This window comes from Emiliania huxleyi (genome assembly GCF_000372725.1).
Source record: "Emiliania huxleyi CCMP1516 unplaced genomic scaffold EMIHUscaffold_36, whole genome shotgun sequence".
Taxonomy (NCBI): domain Eukaryota; phylum Haptophyta; order Isochrysidales; family Noelaerhabdaceae; genus Emiliania; species Emiliania huxleyi.
In genome coordinates this window covers 1-19290 of record NW_005199274.1, presented here as the reverse complement: position 1 = coordinate 19290, position 19290 = coordinate 1, and the positions used below count along the sequence as shown (strand labels likewise).

Genomic DNA, 19290 nt, shown 5'->3' with positions numbered 1-19290 from the left:
TTAGGCGTGGTCCCACATCGCTGGAGATGTCAGCGTTGGCCTTGCTCGTGATAAAAGTGCCACGAAGCGCTATTTCCTGCTCTCAGCCCACCACCTCGCCTTCTCTGTCGCTCTCCTGGCCCAGGCCCATCAGTATCAGGTCTGTGCTGTCCCAAACCGCACTTACCTCGGGTCTTCAAGCTCACACCGGCTCGTGATGCCACGGAGAGGGCTCCGAGATTGTCCCCGGTGGACCCCATCCGAGCCGATTGCGAGGGCATTACGGAGGTCATTGTCGGCGCCACCGACCGTGAAATGTCTCGTCCCGCAGCCCTCATGCACTAGGCTCATGGATGCAGTCATAATATGTAGGCCTTGTCTCCCGAAGTTTGGAGCAATAGCCGCAAATAGTACTTTTTGGCACTTCATCGCGACACGTCCAGGTGCCGACAAAGCGGCTTCCCAGCTCACCACCTCGCCTTCTCTGTCGCTCTCCTGGCCCAGGCCCATCAGCAGCAAGTCTGAGCCGTCCCAAACCGCACTTTTTCTTGGGTGATGAAGCTCACTCTGGCTCATACCACGGCTCTGCAGCCTCACACACGCCCGTTTCAGCCACAGACACCGCCGGCACGCACTCCCACTTCACACACGCTCAAGCACAACCCCATCAAATCACATCCCTGCTCAGAATGGGCAAGGGCTACCACCTGGTGACCCTGGTAGCCTCTGGCTCGCCACTGCACTCGGCTCCTCTGCAGCGGTCTCGGCTCTCGCCACCACAGCACGCCGACGGCAAGCTTTGACGCCCGTCTGGTGGACCTGCTGTGGCCACAGCCGCCCCTGACATGCATCTCGCACCATGACTCGACACCGGGCCCGCTCAGCTTGGTCGTGGCGGCGTGTGTGAAGGATGCGCGGCCGAGCCGCTGGCTGGCGCCGCTTGAGCGTCCGAGATGGCCGCAGCAGAGGCCACGCGTCGCGCCGCCGGCCAATCCCAGCCTCTCGGCGGTCGAGTTGGTCGAGCTGGCGGGCGGAGAGCCGCCAAGAGGGCAGCAGCGGAGCGTGAGAGGCCGTGCGAGCTTGCGCTAGCGCAAGCGCTAGCGCTTCGGGCGATTTCAATAGGCGGCCGCCCTTGGCCTTTAAGTCAAAACGTGGAGCCGGCCCGGGGCACGGAGGCCGGGCGGAGGGGCTTTGAAAATGGTGACGCCGTCGCCAAGTGGGAGTGTGTGTCCCTTTCCCTGCGGACGCGCACCCTCCAGGGCTATAGGGCTCTCTTGCCCGCAACCCGATCCCGATCATCTGGCCCGCTGGGTGTGTGCTTCTTAGCCCCCCGGCTCTGGGGGAGCTGGGTGTGAGGCTAATCCTAATGACTGCACTCTCCAAGTGCTCCAAGGTCGGTCTGTCGCTCTACCGGTGGCCCTCTGACACGTTCACCCACAAGGCCAGCGAATGCGCACCCCCTCCACCGCCCACTCCCAATTTCCGCAATTCGCGCAATCAGTCCACACACGCAATCGGTCCACACTCTCCTCTCGCTGCTCCCGCGGCGCTCAGTAGCCGCCCTCGAGCCGCTGCCAGCGCCACACCGCAAAGTCATCGGCGGCGAGGCGGCGGAGCGACTGGGCGGCGCACAAGCCGCCGGCGACGAGGAGGGCGAGGAGGGCGTGCAAGGAGACGCCGTTGGCGAGGGGCGTGTGCATCCGGATCGGGTACGCGGCGAGAGGCAAGCAGCCCAGCCACGCGAGCGCGAGCCGGCCGAGGTAGCCGCACGCGACGACGTTGATCACGCCAGACAGCACCGCGTCGGCGGTTGTCGGAAGCGGCGGCTGCAGCAGCGGCGCCAGCGAAGAGAGCGTGCGGGAGGGCGCGCCGGCGGCGGCGCAGATGAGCCACAGCTTTGCCTGCAGCACGCAGCAGGCGAGAAGCAGCGCGTCCAAGTCCCACTCCCAAAGAGGCACCTAGGTAGTGTTACAGGTAGCACTCCTGCTCTCGTGCAGCGCCGGCGAGGGTGGCGGCGTGTTTCGCTCCCGCGCGCGCGAGAAGAGAGGCGCAAGGAGGACTGGGAGGAGAGCGGCCGGCAGAAAGGGCAGGAGGGACACGCGCAGAGAGAGAGAGAGAGAGAGAGAGAGAGAGAGAGAGAGAGAGAGAGAGAGAGAGAGAGACGGGGGAGGCAGGAGGGAGAAGCTGCAGTGGGCAGCGCCACCAGCCGCATCGAGGCGCAGACGAGGAGCGGCTCCACGACCAAAGAGCGGAGGGCGCGGCCTAGCCCCGCGCCTGCAGCCGAGGTGCAGCCGAGGTGCGGCCGAGGTGCAGCCGAGGTGCGGCCGAGGTGCAGCCGAGGTGCGGCCGAGGTGCAGCCGAGGTGCGGCCGAGGTGCGGCCGAGGTGCGGCTGCGAGATCTCTCGCCTATATCTCGGCTAGATCTCGCACCGACCCGCGCCGCGAGGTGCGACGCCTCCGCGACGACGGCTGCCGCGAGCGACTCGTCCCCTTCGCCGTGGCCTCGCCGCCACCGCTCCTTGTGCCGGCCCCGCCCGCCTGAGGCGCGAGATACAGCCGAGATACAGCCGAGGTATAGCCGAGGTATAGCCGAGGTATGCCGAGATGCAGCCGAGATATCGCTCGCCCGGTGTCTGTCTCTTCCCGAGTGTCCGTGGCCGCGCAGGGGGAGGGGGGGGGGGAGGTGTGTGTGTGTGTGTGTGTGTGTGTGTGTGTGTGTGTGTGTGTGTGTGTGTGTGTGTGTGTGTGTGTGTGTGTGTGTGTGTGTGTGTGTGTATGTGTGCGTGAGTGTGTGTGAGGGAAGAGAGCCCGACAGAGGCGGTGAGGCGGGGGTGCAGTGCCCATCTACGGCCGCCCGCCCCACAAGCCCGCAAGCCAGGCACGCGCGCGGCGCGCCGCCGCCCGCACAAGCTCCAGTGGGCCACGGCCTTCCCCGCCAGCGCGGCCGCCGGCATCGCCTCTTCCGCTGGTGGCGATCCGCCGCCGCCTCCCGGCGGATGCATCGCTCTACGAGATGCGGCCGAGATCTCTCCGTCAGGGAACCGAGAGGACCCGCCCCCCCCCCAAGGCTTCGCCGCCGCCTCCGCGCCGCCGTAGTCCGACGCCGCGAACACGGAGCGCACCCCAAACGGCGCGCCTGCTCTCGGCCAGCCTCGGCTGATCTCGGGCCGATCTCGGCGAATCTCGGCCGATCTCCCAGATCCAAGCGCCCCAGCCTGCACCGAGGGAGGCGGCGGCGGCGGCGGCGGCCGTCGTCGCCGCCGCGCCCGCGCCCTCGGTGAATGGGAATCCGATGGTGTACTCCTCGACGGCGAGCGGCGAGGGCCTGGCGGGTGCACCGATGCAGGGTGCACAGATGCAGGGCGCACGGAGGCAGAGGAGGTGAGAGGGGGGGGGGGGGGTGCGGTGTGGTGCGGTGTGATCAGAGCAGCGCGTGGGTAAAGACGGCTGTGGATTCGAGACGTGACTGCGGCTGACCACAGCCAAGCACGTCTCGTCTCGAGCGCTGGTTGGAGTACACGTGGTTGTGTGCCCGCATCTAGGGGCCGGAGGCATGATGGAGCGGAGGAGCGGCTGCAGCGGAGGAGGCACCAGCACCTTGCAGAGGGGCGTGGGACAAAGCAGCAGTGTGACCGCGTGCGTGTGGGCTCGTCGTCCGTGCCAGGACGTGTGCACGATCTGGACTCAAGTGCCCTCCCCCCGCCCCACCCCCCCGTGCTCGAGAGCGCGCGCCTCGTCGAGCGCCCGGTCGAGGGAGAGCGCGTCGCGGATGAAGCCAAAGGCGAGGAGGAGGAGGATCTGTCCCTCCCAGAGGGCGAGCTGCAGCGCGCCCAGCGCCAGCAGCCACCGCAGCGCCAGGCACTCGAGGTGGCCGCAGTCGGGAGCATCGAGGAGGTGCCTCCACCCCCGCGAGGCGGCGGCGCGAAGGTCGGCGCCGCTCCAGCGCCGGCGGCCGAGCAGGCAGCTGAGGAGGTAGGAGAGCAGGCCGGGGGCGCGGAGCCCGCGAAAGGGTTGCTGGCACACACTGCAGACTGCAGAGTTGAGATTAGCGCCGTGCGAGTACTTGAGCCAGCGGAGAAGGCACTTGGTGTGCACAAACTCGAGCGAGCCGCGGCAGCCGCACGGCTTCACGAGAGGAGCGTCCGGGTACGCGACGTCGCGGCAGATGCGGCACTCGGGCTCCTCTTCCATGTCCAGAACGGGGCGCCGCGCGCTCAGGAGCGCTCGCCGCTCGCAGGCCAACTCCTCCGTCTGTGCGAGCGGGTTCCAACTTTTTGGGGGGTATGGTATGGTAGTGTCACGGCCCAAAGGGTGGGGGGGTATGGTCCTGACCGCCCATCCCCGGTCTCCGGGAGGCTGGGTCTGTCAGCAGGCGGGGGGGTATGGTCTCGAGGTGGGTTGCGTGAGCCTACCATACCATACCCCGCAAAAAGTCCGAACCCAGGTTGAACTCGATGCCGCAGCTTCACAGCCTCCGCCGTGAAGCTTCCAGCATGTCGAGGGCGGACGCGCTTCGGCGCCATGGTTTTGGCGCAGCGCTTCGCCGGCTGTCATCCCAGTCCATTGGTCGCTCCACAACGATTCCCAGGCGTGCCCGCACGCTCCTCAGGGGAGTGGGCACGCCTCTTGCTATCCTGAAGCGCGCGTCAAGCCCGCTCGACCGTGAGCTTGCTCAGCGAACAGTTTTTCAACAGACGTTGAGCGACGGGCCTGAATGAATCTCCCACACACTCGCCAACTCCTGACTGAGCAGGCCTAGTACCCACGTGATAGCCCCATGCGCGATCAGGCGCCGCTCGGACCCCGATCGCTCTCTCTTCCCTTCGCTCGGCGCCTCGCTCCTCGCTCGATGAGCGGCCCGTGGTCGCCGTGAGAGCGCGCGTGGCGGGCGACGGCTCACCGATCGAGCGGACGCGGTCGCGCTGCGCGAGAGTGGGGGCGGCGGCGAGGCGAGCAAGCCACCCGGTAGACGGCCCGCCCCGCGCGCGTTTTTTGCTTTTTCATCCCGCCTCCAACAACAACTACCAATTTCATCCCGCCTCCAACAACGAGGCCAAAATTCTGAATTCCACTCGAGTACACTCGCGTTTGGCGGCACCTTCCAGCGGCGAGCTATTGGCTTCATAACCGGGTGGACGGCCCCCGCTCTACCCCGCGCACCGGTTCCGGTGGAGGCTGCGGCGCGACGCTCAGAGATATGGCTCCCTGCGCGACGTACAGCAAAGTCTTCCGTGACCCGCACCTCAACTTTGCCTACGGTGGCGCTGCAGACTTTCGCGGGCGCCACAAGGCATTGTACAACTTCCTCTCCGCGCCTGGTCTATCGGTCAACGTAAAGACGGAGGGGACGGTCTTCAAGATGCACAAGGGTGAATTGACCGTGAACGGCACCTTCATCACCGAGGCGCACATCACAGCGCGCTTCTCCACTAACCGCAACGCGACCGCCTCCTTCTGGGCCTCCGAGCTCGATCGCAACAATTTCGGCTGGCAAGTCGTCACTGGGCACTGCGTCGGACGTCCCTTCAAATTTGGATTTCACGGCAGCAAGAGGTGCTACGAGCTTGACATGGCGATGGACTACAACCGAGCCAAGTTCCAAATCGGCAACTGGACCGTCACAGTCAGCGGCATGCCGTCCTGCGACACGCCAGTTGGGAGGTGCCTGCTCGCCGGGCCGGCGCACCGGCTCGACCTCGGCTTCAGCGCGAGAGGTGACGCACCTACCCGTGACAGGCCGCACGGCATCATTGGTGCGCGACTCGCACTGCGCGCCGTCCCTGGGGGCATCCCGGCATAGACACCCACTTTTTTTCACCACGTGCGCCCGCAGGCCAGTCGTACGCGACGCCGGGGCGGGTGCGCAAGGGCTCCGCCGACAAGTATCCATGGAGAGGCTTCTACACCACCACCGCCCAGGCTGAGGGCGCCATCGACGGTGTGGCGGCGGACTACGAGGTGCGTAGCGCCCACGCCACCGAGTTCGCCTTTTCGCGCTTTGACGCGGCAAAGGCCGAGCCCGTGGGAGACGTCGCCGCCACCGGGACCGATCCAGCGGTCGTCGATGCGTCCTCCATCGAGAAGGTGGCTAGCGCCACGGAGGAGGAGCGTCGCCTCAGCGAGGTGGACCATTTCGGCCGCGGTGACCTTTCACACATCATGAGGGCTGACTTCAGTGGCTGCCATCCGCCGTCTCCCCCGCCCCCCCCGCCCCCCCCGCCTATGACCTCGTGCTGGGAAAACGGGATCCCGGATGACTTTTGCAACCCGAATTACGCGACTCGAGTGTACAAGGACGATGCGCCCTCGGTGGTTCCGGCGATGGAACCGAATTACTTCCGGAGGACCGATGGCGGCAGACCCTCCATCTACTGGGGAGGGGAGTGCCTTCTCAATAACTACAAGTCCGCCGACCCATGCACCGAGTACGTGGAGCTGTACTCCGGCCACCGGCATTACAAGCACAGGTCAACAATGCACCAGGGAAAACGTAAAAACCCAGCGGCGGAACTCGACCCTCTGGCCTACGGGTGCCCTGGGGTGGGTAGCCTCGGAACGACTCGGAACGACTGGAATTCTGCGGCAGCGGCCGTTTCGCAAACCCGCGACTGTGCGCAGGCACCTGGAACCCTGGGGTCGTCTGCTGGCAACAAAGGCCCCTTTGCTCCCGGGGGGTACTGTCCGAAAACAGACACGGACCTTCAGGTTGGCGGCGACATGTTCGCGGGACTGTTTTGCGACACCATACCCACCAGCACCTACCGCGCCGGCAACGGCCAGGCTATTGATTGGATGGGCGAGGGCTGGTACCGATTCACGGGAGCCGCGGGGACGCGCATGTATGACGTAGCACTCGACGGGCCGGGAGTGTATTCCACTCCCGGGAGGACAGCTTGCGGTCCCGACGATTGCCCGTGCAGCGGCAAGCCCATTACCCTCGAGCGCGGAGGACACCCCTCGGTCGAGGACGGAGAGGTGGAGAGGATCCTTGGGCCTTGGAATGGGATGGGAGCGCAACAGAAAATCAAGATCATCAACTGCCCGGCAGGCTACTACGTGTACTACCTCCCAGGCGCAGTACTCTGCGACCAGAGCTACTGCGGCGCTGGCGAGGCCGAGCCGGACGCGAACGGTTTTGTCCCGCCCGAGTGAGGCGGCTAGCTTTGCCCGATACGCGTCTGGGGGCACGTCTCGGCAGGGCTGGCGCGACTGGATTCGTCCAGACAGGGACGGGAGGAATGGCACGCCGCCACCACACATAAGATTTAAGGAGAGGAGTGAGGGTGTGGTGCTTGCTAGCCGTCGCCCATCCTTGGGCGTCTGCCTCTTCCTATCTCTCTTCTCAGTCCCTCGCCAATCTCGGCCTCGCGGCGCACGGGCACTCTCGGAAGATCCGCGCCATTCTTTTTTTGTGTATAGTTCTTTTTCAAGAAAAGAGAGAGTTGTTTTGTTTAAATTCTTTTTCAAGCAGTGTGCGGTAGAATTATTTTTCAAGCGTTGAAAAATAATTCCCTGGGTTCGTCCGCGTTAGGGGAATTCTTTTGTTCGTTTGGTGTACCTGTGTTAGTGCCAGTGCGCGCCAGTCCCGTGCCCAGTGTCGTGCGAGGGAGCATGCGAAAATTCCTGTGTTAGTGCCAGTGGCAGTGCGCGCCAGTCCCGTGCCCAGTCAGTGTCGTGCGAGGGAGCATGCGAAAATTCCTGTGTTAGTGCCAGTGCGCGCCAGTCCCGTGCCCAGTGTCGACTGTCGTGCGAGGGAGTTTGGTTGTAAAATTCTTTTGTTCGCGGCTGCATGCTCGTCGATTCCAGCAAGGCTGTGCGAGGAGGCTGCTCTGCCCACCTGCGCGAGAAGGCTGCTGCCCGCCGCCGATCCGCTGCCCCCGGGCCGGCTGCGCAGCGACGCGCGCATCCGCTCGAGCTCGCGGAGCCTGTCCAACCAGTTTGAGACCTCCCTCCGCTGCTTTATCGGCTTTCCCATCGCCGCAGCCGCGGCGAACTCATCTGGCTTCTGGGTGTTCGCCGCGGAGCATGGCCTGCGCCGCGGCGACGAGCCGCCAGTCCGCCTTCTTCGACTTGATCAGGGCTGCAGCCTTGAGCGCAGCAACTGTAGCCTTCGCGTCGGCCTCGGCCATGCTGAGCTCTACCCGCCGAACTCACGATTTTGGGCGCTCAAAAAAAAGCGCCGACTTTGTGGTCTCGTCAAGATTTGCCCGACGGGAGGCGACATGGGGCTTCTGGGGGCGGAACAATTCACACCTCGCGCAACAACTTATGTTTTCGTAAACGTAGTCGTGGCCCCCCGCTACGTCGGACGAGTGCAACTGGGTACTCGCCGGCTGGCCTGGGCGTGCAACTTCAGTCGGCCTCAGTGGCGCGTGTTCTCACCAGAACAGTGCCTCCGCGGCGCTGCGGCGGCGCCCGAAAGGCCGATCCGACCCGGCAGCCCCCCGGAGCGTGCATCCAAGCGTCCGCCACCGCCGGCTCAGCCCCGGCTCGACATGACTCTGGCCCGCGCGGGGTCGCCGACGGCGCCGAGTCGGCGCCAGAGGCACGCCCGGCGGTCGGATGGTCGCCTCGAGCGCCGAGCGGCTGCCGCCACGGTCACTTACGCTCGAGTTGCGCCAGGTGCGCCTCTCGGCGGCCCGGCGCGGCCGCACGTGCTCTCTGTAGATGTCTGCTCTCGCTCGACGGTAGGCGTGCTCCGTGCTCTCGCCCGATTCTCTCCCTGCCGCCGGCCTCCGCCCCCGAGCGACCGCCGCCGCACACCGACTATTGCCGGTATGACTGCCGTCCCTCACTCAGCCGTCCGTTTGTCCTCAGCGCTCGCACGACCGACGTTCTTCCTCCTCTGCGGCCTCGCTCGGGCCCGCTCGTCGACACGCGCAACCAGCAGACGCCCGTGTCGGAGCTTCTGTGCCGGCTTGGAGCTTCCATCGCTGATGGGGGCACGCCCGGCCCGGCACTCTCGCACACCGTGGAGCGCGGCACCGCGCGCGCTCACGCCGCCCACCTTTGCTGCCTGCGCAGGCTCTGTCCCGGCGGCCCACTCATCGAGTACCTCACGGCTGCGCGGCGTCCGCACCACCGCGACCGGTGCGCCATCCCACATCACGCCTCTCGCCGACGTCCACCCGCGCATACACTCTCTCACTCTGTCATGAGTAGTCTTCAATCGACACGGTCTCTTGGAGTAGTCACATCAGCACCGGCGCCGGCACAGCGCACCGCTACACTCGCCTCCGTTAGGTTGCAAACATCGCCCTCAACATCCGCTTGCGCCTCACACGTCCGGGGGCAGTGTCGCGTGAGCCACAGCTTAGCACCGACGCCAGGCTCTTAGCTGTTAGCTCTACGTGTACGTGTGTGTGTGGTGGGGGGGGGAGGGCGGCGTAGTCAAAAGAAAAGCCTCAGTCGAGAGAGGCTAGTAGCCCCTTCGAGTGCGGGCTCCGCGCCCGTCTTGTCCTGGCATATAAGAGAGGCGAATGGGACAGGGGTTGAAGGGGTACACGCTTGGTACCCGGCCGTTTTTCGCGTTTCTCTACAAAACTGTGTCCAAGCCGAAGGCCCGAAGCGCAGGTCCGAGCTCGACATGCGACCAACGTGGTCCCGCACACCAGTGCTCGTGCTCGCACGTGCGGCCGCCTCTCCTGCTCGACTACTCGTGCTCTGCCTCTGCGCGCTCGCTGCGTCCGTGCCACTTCTTCGCTGCCTCTCGCCGCTGCTCCTGTCCTTGACTGCGCCTCGGGTCGAGGCGCCAGCAGCAGCGTCAATGGAGTGGCTGGTCCACACTGCAGCAGCGCCGCGGGCGGACGCGAGAAGGCAAACGCGACCGTGCCGATGAGCGCGAGCAGAAGCAGCGGGAGCGCGGGGCAGCACGACGGGTCGGGCAAGTTCTTGGCCCAGCGCCGCGCCTTGCCCATGCTGCCGCCGCCGCCGCCGCCGTCGGCGTCGCCGACCACAGGCTCGTCGTCCGGCGCGGCATCGTCGTCGGCGGCAGGGCGTGGGGGGTCGGCGGGCACGTCCTCGTCGTAGCCGTCGTCATCGGGATCAGGAGTGGCGTATCGCGCGGTCGACATGCCGGCGAGCTCGTCGACCGTCGAGTAGGTGCCTGCGACCGAGCACGGGGGTGCGTGACGCTCGGACCGACGCATGGGACCGGCTCTTCCGCGCGTCGAGAGCGGCGACGCTTTCGAGGCGCGCGGCAGAGGCCCGCGGCGTGCTTCCGAGCGCGTCCGCGGCCGCGACGCGGCAGCGGGAGGTGCCCCGCCCACCAAGGCAGCCGGCCCGGCCGCTGCGGGGCCGTCGCGGGGGCGCAGGCGGGCGGGGCGACCTCAGATTTCGCGGCTGGCAGCGGGCGCCGCCAGCCGGTAGGGTGGCCAACGCAACTTCTCTTAACGCTACGACCGCGTGCCTGATCGAGCTCTAGCCCCAAGGCTGGCACGCGTCCGAACTCGAGAGGCAGCGCGTGCCTGATCGAGCTCTGCAACGATGAGCCGACCAGCGATCGGCAAGCGGAAGCAGCAGCAGAAGCGCCGGCGAAAGGCCAAGCAGCGCAGTCGGCAGCCATCGCGCCACTCGAGCGGCGCAGACGCGGCCGCCGCGGCATCCAGCGCGACCGACAAGGCCACCGCTGCTGTGGCGGCGCTGGAGTACCTCCAGGCGTGGTGCCGTCGCGAGGAGGGCGGATGGAAGTTCAGCAAGGTACGGCAGAGTTACTTGCTGCGCGCGTGGCCCGACCCAGTCAAGCTGCCGCGCGAGGCCTTCGGCCTGCTGCTCTCGTACCTGCCGACGATGCACGAGGGCGCGATTGCGCGGACGCTAGAGCAGGCGACCGCGGTCGCCGCCGCGGCCGAGGAGGAGCGGAAGCGGCTCGAGGCGTGCCTCGACGAGGCGGAGAGGGCCGAGGACGCCGCCGAGGCGGACGAGGCTCAGCTGGCGGTGCTCAAGATTCGGCTGATGCGGGCGCTCAAGGTCGCGGCGGCGCTGGGGCCGGAGGAGGGAGAGGAGGGCTCCGAGGAAGAGGAGGGCGGCGATGAGGATGCGGGAGAGGAGTCAGAGGAGGGCGAGGAGCGCAGAGCGGAGTCTGGCTCGGAGGATATGAGGAAGAGGGAGACCCAGAGGACGTGAGACATCGACTCGCCGCCTTGTCGCTTGTGTGTCATGCTACATTCACACAAACAACCATCCCGTTTTGCGCTTAATGCTGCTGCGTCGCCGTGCCGCGTGGGATCGGCCTCTCTCGAGACACGAGAGATCGGCCTCTCTTTTTTTTGACTCTTCACGTGTCTCTATCGCGCCCCTTATCTCGCGGCACTCGGGTGGATTATCCGTCTAGCGTCTACGTCTATCGATCTCCTCTACGGACGGTGTGACTTGGAGCACTTGGAGTGCAGTCAGTAGAGCCGTCGACACCCAGGGTCGGGCCCGGGGAGCTAAATAAGATGTAAGAAGCGCGGGGACGCCAGGAGATCGCCGGGAGAAGCGCACCCCCAACTCCCGGCACGATGGCAAACCGGGTGTGAGCGAAGTCGCCTCTATTTGTCACTCGCCATGCGCGTCCTTGGCTGGCTCTCCAAAACTCCCTCCCCGCCGTTCGCGGCTCGGCTTGCGTATGCGGGTGGGAGCTTCGAGGACATGCAGGCGTCCCACCCCCTCCGGCCATCCCCCCGGCTCCCAAGTGCGCGGCCGTGACGCGCTGCGCACCCTCTTCCGCGCTGCGCCCGCTCTCGGCATGGCCGTCGTCCGCCGAGATCACCTCCTCTTCGCGCCGCAGGTGCACAACCAAGGGCTGGCCACCTCCGTATCCATCATGGTGAAGCCAATGGCAGCCAAAAAGGGAGAGCGCTCCCCTCCCAGGTGGCCGGAGGGTACACCTCGGGTCGGCGTGCTGGGGGGGGCGCTGGTGCGCAAGCCCACTTTCCGGGCGCCCCCGAGGGGGAGGAGGCCGGGCGAGTGGCAGCAATTCACTGATATTGTCCCGGGCCGCTGCGGCACCGTTTATACGGCCCCTCGTGATGTCCCTTTCCGATTTTGCATTGTGAGTCGTCCTCTGGCCAGCCGAGGGGCACCAGAACGGCATGTGTACTGCTGCTGGCTGCGGGTGCGGAACGGGCTTTTTTTAACTCGCAACCAAGCATACTATACAAGGACACCCTCGGGGGGACACTCGGCGCATGTGCGACGCGTCAGGGTGGAGTTGGCGGTGGCCGAGCGTCGTCTCCCAATCGACTCGCAGCGCGGAGTCGAGGGGTGAAGCGCGTCGCGCTGCGACACTCGAGAGCCGGCGGGATGGCCGTAGGGCGCAGCCGACTTTGATGTCCTCGAAGGTCCGGTGAGCATTCGTCCTCTAGACCCACGCGTACAGGAAAGGGGCGAGAACGAGGCCTTTTGAGGCGGACATTTTGGGGCGACATCCACCCCCGTGACGAAAACGAACACACACCAAGCGCTAAGCGTGAGGACACGAGTTCGAAATTCGTAGGAGCATCTGAGCAAAATTGAGCCCGCTCAGGTGTGAACAAAAAGTATAAGGGTCGACCAGGTTTCGAACTGGGGACCTCCCGCCAGCGGGAAGGCTTCCAGCAAGATACGCTGGATTGAAAAGGAGGTCACAGTTCGGGAAACCTATGTAGCATACCGCGGGAATTAGACACCACAGAACGCACACACCGACGCCCGAAGTGCCAAGAAGGACGTCATCAGTACGAAACCTCAGAAGGCCATGGGCGCCGAGAGAACATTCCCCCGAGAGGACAAAAGAAAAAGGCTTCGCACCCCCTCCTTGCGCAGTGACCCTCGCTAAGTGTCGCCGTTATCGGGGCACGCTATCCTGCGCAGGCAGGGCGAGCCGGGGGCGGGGGGCACTCCCCCTGGTCTGATACTGGGGTGTGACTGTCTCCAGTCTCGGAGGGGGGCAAAAAGATAAGAATATCTAATTTTGGGGCGACATCCTGGCGCGTTCGCCGTTCCACACAGTGGGGTAGCACACGTGCGCAGCATAGCGTCCTGTTTACCCCGCGTTAAGAGCTCGCGTATATTGGTTTAGCTGTTTAACTTTAAGGGATCGGGTTACGCGGGCGCTAGAGAGCCCTAGCCCTGGGGGGTGCGCGTTCGCAGGGAAGGGGCCATAAAGTAAACACGGTTCTCCGAGGGTTAGTACCGCGCTCCGGGTTTCCCCCCTAGAGTGACGAGACTGTGCGCTCGTGAGACGCGTGACGAGCTGACACGACTGTGACTCAGATCTCGCGAATGCGCGAGTCGTAAACATCGACTCGTTTGCGACGCTGCAGCTAGCGAGCGGCGTGCAAGGGGCCAGCATGTGCTGCCCCATCGGCCCAACATCACCTCGGGCCGCGACCCTGGTGTGCTTGCTCAGTACGTGCCAGCTCACTGCAACTTCGAGCCCTGCCAAAAGTCGGCGCCGTTTGGCTCGAGAAAGGCGAGCCACTGCTCGGGTGTCCACCCGCTGGAGACGATGCCCGCCTCGAGCCCGTTGACGTGCACCGTCGGAGTGACGTGCACGCCGCGCGTTCGGTGGTGCTTGCAGATCCATTTGACTGCCTGCGTCACCTCGTTGCCCACGTTGTTGCCGTCGGCGGAGGCGCGCATCGCGAGCTTCGCCGCCGTCGCGGCGCGGTCTACCCCGACGGACGCCGCCAGGTCGCACAGCTCGGCGTTGATCTGCGTGCGTGACTTCTCCCACGTGTCGCGGTCGGTGAACTTACCCTTGTCAAAGCACTCGTAGATGGCGCCAATGTAATTTGGGTACAGATCCGGCGCGACCTCCTTCACCGCGAGAGCCGCCTCGTGCACGTACGAGCCCTGCGCGTGCCACGGCTGAGGCACCTGGTGCAGCACAAAGCACGCTCGGTCGCCAGCACGCTCGATCACCCTGCCCTCGGTGAGTGTGACAAACATCTTGCGCGAGAAGGGACAGATGAGGTCGAGGAACATCTCAACACGCACAGGTGAAGCGGCGGCCGCCGAGTTCAGCACGTAGCCGATCGCAGTCGGAGACAGTGGCGGCCCCATTAGTCTCAGAGCCAGCACTGCCGAACGAGCGTATGAGCTCAACGCGGGTCGACAGGGTTCCAACTTTTAGGAAGGTGGGGGGGGAAATCGGCCCACGGCAGACGTACGTCCGTTACACGCCCAAATAGGGGGTAGGGGGTAGGGGGTAGGGGGTGACGCCCAACCCCCCGACTTACTCTACCCTACCCCCCTCGCGCCTCGAACCCTGGCGGCACCGCGGGTGCACTAACTTCCGAGAAACCCTTCGGCACGCTCCTCGTCGCAAACCCCGTCAGCAGTCCTCCTCCGGGAATGTACGTAAGTCTAAGAGCTACACACACTAAATAAATAAACAAAACGGACTGCAGATGGGTAAAAAGGAACAGGTCCCCGCCCGTGCGATCTTCGTATGACACACACTGAGAGAGAGAGAGAGAGAAGAGTGGTTTGCAACACAAAACTCCTTAGGGACCCCTAGGCTTAAAAGGGTGGCCCTGGGGCGCCTGCGGCTTAAACGGCTTGAAACTTGCCCGGGCAAGTTTTAAGAAAGAGCTGCTGGGCCGCCAATTCCGTAAAGGAAGAATTTCAGATTACTCGGAATCTGAAAATGTTTTTTTCAGATTACTCGGCGAGCACAGATTACACAACAACGTCACTTGGTCGAGGATGCCCGTCGCGGCGATGTGCTTGATGCAGCCCTCGCAGTCGATCAGCGCCACGTTGAATATGGACCCCACCCGCTTCTCGATCTCGCGGAAGTCGAAGTTTGGCACTTCGACCATCGCCTGGTGTCTTTTGCTTCGCCTACCACCCTTCTTCGGCAGCCGGACGGCCGCCGTGCTGTAGGCGCTCTTCGCGGTAGACGTCGCCACGGAGAGAACAGTATCGCTCACGGTGCCGCCCACCACGTGGAAATTGCAACGGTGCGCGTCACCACGTCGGACAACTCTAAAGGGTGGGGGTTTTGTTTTGCTTGTGGCCGGACGTCATGAAATTCTGCAAAAACCTGTTTCTTTTTTTGGGTCCTGTGGGCACCCTAGCGTGTGCATCACCGTTGCCCAGGCGCGAAAGTGTGTTGTGGGAGGATGCGTCCTTATGTGTCAGAACTTGTAGCGCTACATGTTTGGACACACACGGGAACTATCTCTCACTCTCTCTCTCTCACTCACTCTCTCTCTCTCTCTCTCTCTCTCTCTCTCTCTCTCTCTCTCTCTCTCTCTCTCTCTCTCTCTCTCTCTCTCTCTCTCTCTCTCTCTCTCAATCCTCAATCGCTACCAACCAATCCGCAAGAAAGGAAGCTCTCTCTCCCAATCCGCAATCGCTACCCACCCAACGCGGCCAAACAAAGCCCAAAGGATCTGATCCCCCTCGAGAACCTCGAGAGTACACCAAGCGAGAGAAGAAAAACAACTTAGACAGGCTCGACACAGGTGCTGACTGGCGGCGCTAGCACCGCAGGACAAGGAAAATCTCGCCGCCTCCGCGCCTGACGCCACCCCCCCCCGGGCGGGGGGAAGCTTGCGGGTGGCGGTCTAAACGCTGGTCAACGGTCAAGCTCACTGGGCACTTGTCAGCTCGATCATCAACTTTTCCCCTCACTGTCGGGCGACGCCCTGACCGGCCATCGGTCTACGCGCTGCTCCGGCAGGGTCATGATTGGAGGTAGTGATGGGCTTGCGGGGCTTGCGCTTGGCGCCGCCCTCGCCGCTGGCACAGCTGGACTACTCGTACGACGGCTGGGCTGGGACCGGCTGAGGTGGGCAACGCCACATGCGCTACACTTGGAGCAGCTTAACGTGCACGAGATCATTGAAGACGACACCACCTCCGTGCGCTGCGAGCTCAGCGAGAGCATCGGCCGCCTTAAGCTCGGCGTGATGGAGGTGAGAGCCGCCGCCGACGCCGTGCGAGGCTCACTGGCCGGAGCAGGGGCGGAGGCGCGGGTGGTTGTTCAGTCAGCCAGCGCTCTCGACGGTCGGTCGGCGGAGCTCGAGGCGGCCTCTTGCCGCTGCGCTGAGCGTGTCGAGCTGCTCACTCGGCTGGTTTTCGACAGCCGCACTGCCTCTCTCCCACCTGAGGTGTCGCCCGAAGTGGCGTCGAAGATTCTAGCGCTTGACCGGGCGCGGGCGGCCGCCACCCTCCCCCTTGCGCTGCCGGACGCCCTCCGAGACCTCGGACACGCGAGCGCTAATCGGCAACCAGCGACCGCCGTGGACCAGCCGCCACGCAGACGCCTGCCACCGCTCCCTACCCACCCGCCGCCACCGCCGGCCTCGTCCTCTCGCGTGGCCTAGTCCGTAATTTGAGTGGAGTGTTTGCTGGAAAGAATAAAGATGTTAGCGCGCAAGCCGCGAGCAGAGACCAGAGACTCGCCTCTCGCGCAGAGCGGTCTCCCAGAGTCGCGGCACACGCCACTGGGCAGAGTGTGCATACTGATTCTGATACAGGGCCCACAGACACGTGCACAGACAGGAGGAGGGGAGAGAGGTGAGAGCGGTGAGCGCAGCCACGTTCGGTTGAGCCAGAGCGCAGCGGGAGACGAGAGACCGAGTCGCCGTTGGGGCTGAGACAGGCGGCGAGCAAAGGCGGCGAGAGAAGCAGAAGGCCGTGATGCGTGAGGACACCGTGAGCCCCGACGCGAGGCGCTGTGGAGGGTTAGACGCCCGCTCGGAGACAAGCGCCTCTACCGGTCCTCTCTGAACGGTCAGCGGGCCGAAGCGGTAATCTTCCTCCCGGCGGTGTATACAGTGCGAGGCGTGGCGATAGAAATCGGGGCGTCGGCATCCAGCAGCCGATTTCTGTTTCGGCGAGGGAAATCGGGCGAGCCAGCAGCCGATTTCTGTAAGCGATTTCTGCCAAAATTTTCTTCGGCGCTGCGCGCCGGTCACTATACGGTCTAGATACTAGTACACTAAAAGGTTGCCCTGAGATACGAATTCAATCCTCCCGCTTAACCTTTATTTCGTGTGTGCGTGCTCGCTCGTGCCTCGTGCGCCGAACCAAGTTCTGCTTCAACAAACCCGTCGAGAGGCCACGTCACGCCGGTGTCCCCTTTTTCTGCATCTTTGTGGGTGTGGCAGCCCACTTTGCCAGTCCCTAGAGGTGTCTTTGACATTTGACTTCGATGTCTGGTGGGGACGATTTATGTCTGGTGGGGACGCAGGTGCTCAAAGGTTGCGGGGCGTGTCACCACTCGCGCCTTCGCTCCCGACACTGGGTTCTTGACATGCAACGACATGCCGAAAAGGGAGCGATCCGCGGCGCAGGTACGCGCTGAGGCCGTGTATAGACGCGCCAATCCGGATGATAAGGGCGATCGGGGCCGTGACCGCAGGGCCGAGAAGGTCGAGTACAGACGCAGACTCAAGAAAACGAGAGCGGAGGCCGCCGCCCTCGCGGTGCCTGACGCTGCTCCTGCGGCTCTCGTTCCCGTCCCGATTCCGTCTACCGTCCCTCGGCCACGGGCCCTCGGCCAGCACGGCAGGGGCCACCTGCTCGTCGCGAGGCAGCCGAGCTTGGCACTTCCGCCGCCCCTCGCCGCTCTTCCACCTACAATTGCTCCTCGCCTCGTCGCTCCGATCCCGCCTTTGGCGCCGACCGCGAGCCGGTACGGCGGCCTCGCCCTGCGCGACATCGCCTTTGGCAGCAGCCAGGGTCGCCTCGGCAAGGGCGGCCAAGGCACCGTTAGGCTTGGCCGCCACTACGGTGGTCGTCTCGCGGTGAAGCAGCCGCTGCGCGCGAGCAGCGCCTTCGCCTCCGAGTGTCAGATCGCGGCAGCACTACACCATGAGAACATCATCTATGTGATGGGCTTTGCATGCGCCCCGCGCGAGACGCCGTTCCTCGCTCTCGACTATGCCGACGCAGGGACTCTGGGAGATTTGTTGATCGGGGATCAGAGGGGCGAGAGCCGCTCCCTCGGCGTGCAGATTGCAAGAGCAATGTCGTACCTGCACACGCGATCTCCCCCCATCGTGCACCTTGACCTCAAGCCATCGAACGTGCTGCTGTCGGCGCGCTCTGAGGGGCTTGTCGCTAAGCTGTGTGACTTTGGGCAGGCGAGGCGACTAGCCGTTGGGGCGCAGCTCTCGCACTCAGGCACGCCGGGTTGGCGGGCGCCCGAGCAGGTGCGGGTGGCCCGCGACTTTGCAGTCGTGCCGCTTTCGCGTGGCACCGACGCCTGGTCGCTAGGGTGTGTCCTGGCTGCGCTCGAGGCGCCGTCGGGCGTCTGCGACCCGTACCACTTCGCCACGGGCGACGCGCCAGGCAAGTGCGACTCGCGCCTCCGATACGAGCTCGACGCAATCGTCGCGAACGGCTTCACCCGCCCGTGTGTGCCCGATGAAAGCCGGCTTGCAGGTGTGGTCAGCGCGTGTACGCACGCCCTGCCTAGCGAGCGAGCGACGTGCGCGTGGGTGCGCGCCGAGCTCGAGCAGCTTCTGCTGCAGCCGTGAGCGCAGAGAGTGACGCGCGAGTGACGGGCGAGGCCGATTGTCGATCTCTTTTCTGGTTGGTGCCATGTTTTGAGGGTGTATGAAATCTGTAATTGTCAAATGACACCCGGCTAGGCCGACACAGCCCCCCTCCCCCACTCGCCGCGCTAAGGCACGGGACTGGCGCGCACCTCTGGCACTAACACTGTGGGGCATACACATTACCGACCTACACACCAATACAACGGCTTTATGCACAAACCACAATAAGCGCGAAGACGAGAAAACGAAGTGAAGAAAACTCTACCTCGACGCTCTACTACCGCACGCTCTAGCCTCTAGGGCTGGGAGAAGGAGAGAGTAGAGAGTGGCCCCCACCCGCACCGTGCAGGGATTAGTTTGACGTATATTGTGTACACAGTGATCTGTAAGGGTCCGCCCGCAGTAGAGAGAGAACCGCTAGGGTTGCCTAACGTTAGGAGCTGAACAGTGTTGCTAGTGTTAACAGTAACAACAGAACAACAGTGGGGCTTCCCAACAACAGTAGCTAACGTTAGGCCGACTGAACAACAGTAAGGAAGGCCTGGCAGTGACCCACGACGATCTCTAGTGTCCAGTGCGGGTAATACCCGAAAATACCCGCCGGGAAAACCCAGGTATTTTCGGGTTTTACCCGGGTTTTTTGCGCCATTTTCTGCTTGCTGGCCGCTGAACAACACAGTAACAACAGTAACAAACAGTAACAGCATGGGCTGGGGTGAACACTTGAACAACGTTGAGGATTTCAGCCAACAATAGCGCAACTGTTAGGCCCCAAATTAACGTTAGGCAACCCTAAGAACTGTCAGGGAGGCGGACCGCCCTATTAGTG

General features: G+C 64.2%; 6 protein-coding genes across 6 annotated transcripts; 3 read left to right on the top strand and 3 right to left on the bottom strand.

The window, feature by feature from the left end:
• Positions 1-3663: 3663 nt before the first annotated feature.
• EMIHUDRAFT_208607 (hypothetical protein) lies at positions 3664-4170 on the bottom strand (the record flags this gene model as incomplete). The annotated part of the gene is made up of 1 exon (XM_005772283.1): positions 3664-4170. One exon carries the CDS (start codon positions 4168-4170, stop codon positions 3664-3666), a length of 507 nt encoding a protein of 168 aa, XP_005772340.1.
• Positions 4171-8326: 4156 nt separating this feature from the next.
• EMIHUDRAFT_451000 (hypothetical protein) lies at positions 8327-9516 on the top strand (the record flags this gene model as incomplete). Its single annotated transcript, XM_005772282.1, has 3 exons — positions 8327-8601; positions 8797-9069; positions 9223-9516. Coding segments are annotated over 3 exons (642 nt in total), but the record flags the coding sequence as incomplete, so codon positions are not given.
• A 115-nt stretch (positions 9517-9631) lies between these two features.
• Positions 9632-9896, bottom strand: EMIHUDRAFT_208603 (hypothetical protein; the record flags this gene model as incomplete). The annotated part of the gene is made up of 2 exons (XM_005772281.1): positions 9632-9705; positions 9788-9896. 2 exons carry the CDS (start codon positions 9894-9896, stop codon positions 9632-9634), a joined length of 183 nt encoding a protein of 60 aa, XP_005772338.1.
• A 568-nt stretch (positions 9897-10464) lies between these two features.
• On the top strand, positions 10465-11103 carry EMIHUDRAFT_101940 (hypothetical protein; the record flags this gene model as incomplete). Its single annotated transcript, XM_005772280.1, has 1 exon — positions 10465-11103. One exon carries the CDS (start codon positions 10465-10467, stop codon positions 11101-11103), a length of 639 nt encoding a protein of 212 aa, XP_005772337.1.
• Positions 11104-13362: 2259 nt separating this feature from the next.
• EMIHUDRAFT_101939 (hypothetical protein) lies at positions 13363-14768 on the bottom strand (the record flags this gene model as incomplete). Its single annotated transcript, XM_005772279.1, has 2 exons — positions 13363-14070; positions 14643-14768. 2 exons carry the CDS (start codon positions 14766-14768, stop codon positions 13363-13365), a joined length of 834 nt encoding a protein of 277 aa, XP_005772336.1.
• Positions 14769-15638: 870 nt separating this feature from the next.
• On the top strand, positions 15639-18440 carry EMIHUDRAFT_101938 (hypothetical protein; the record flags this gene model as incomplete). The annotated part of the gene is made up of 2 exons (XM_005772278.1): positions 15639-15869; positions 17463-18440. 2 exons carry the CDS (start codon positions 15639-15641, stop codon positions 18438-18440), a joined length of 1209 nt encoding a protein of 402 aa, XP_005772335.1.
• Between the last annotated feature and the right edge of the window lie 850 nt (positions 18441-19290).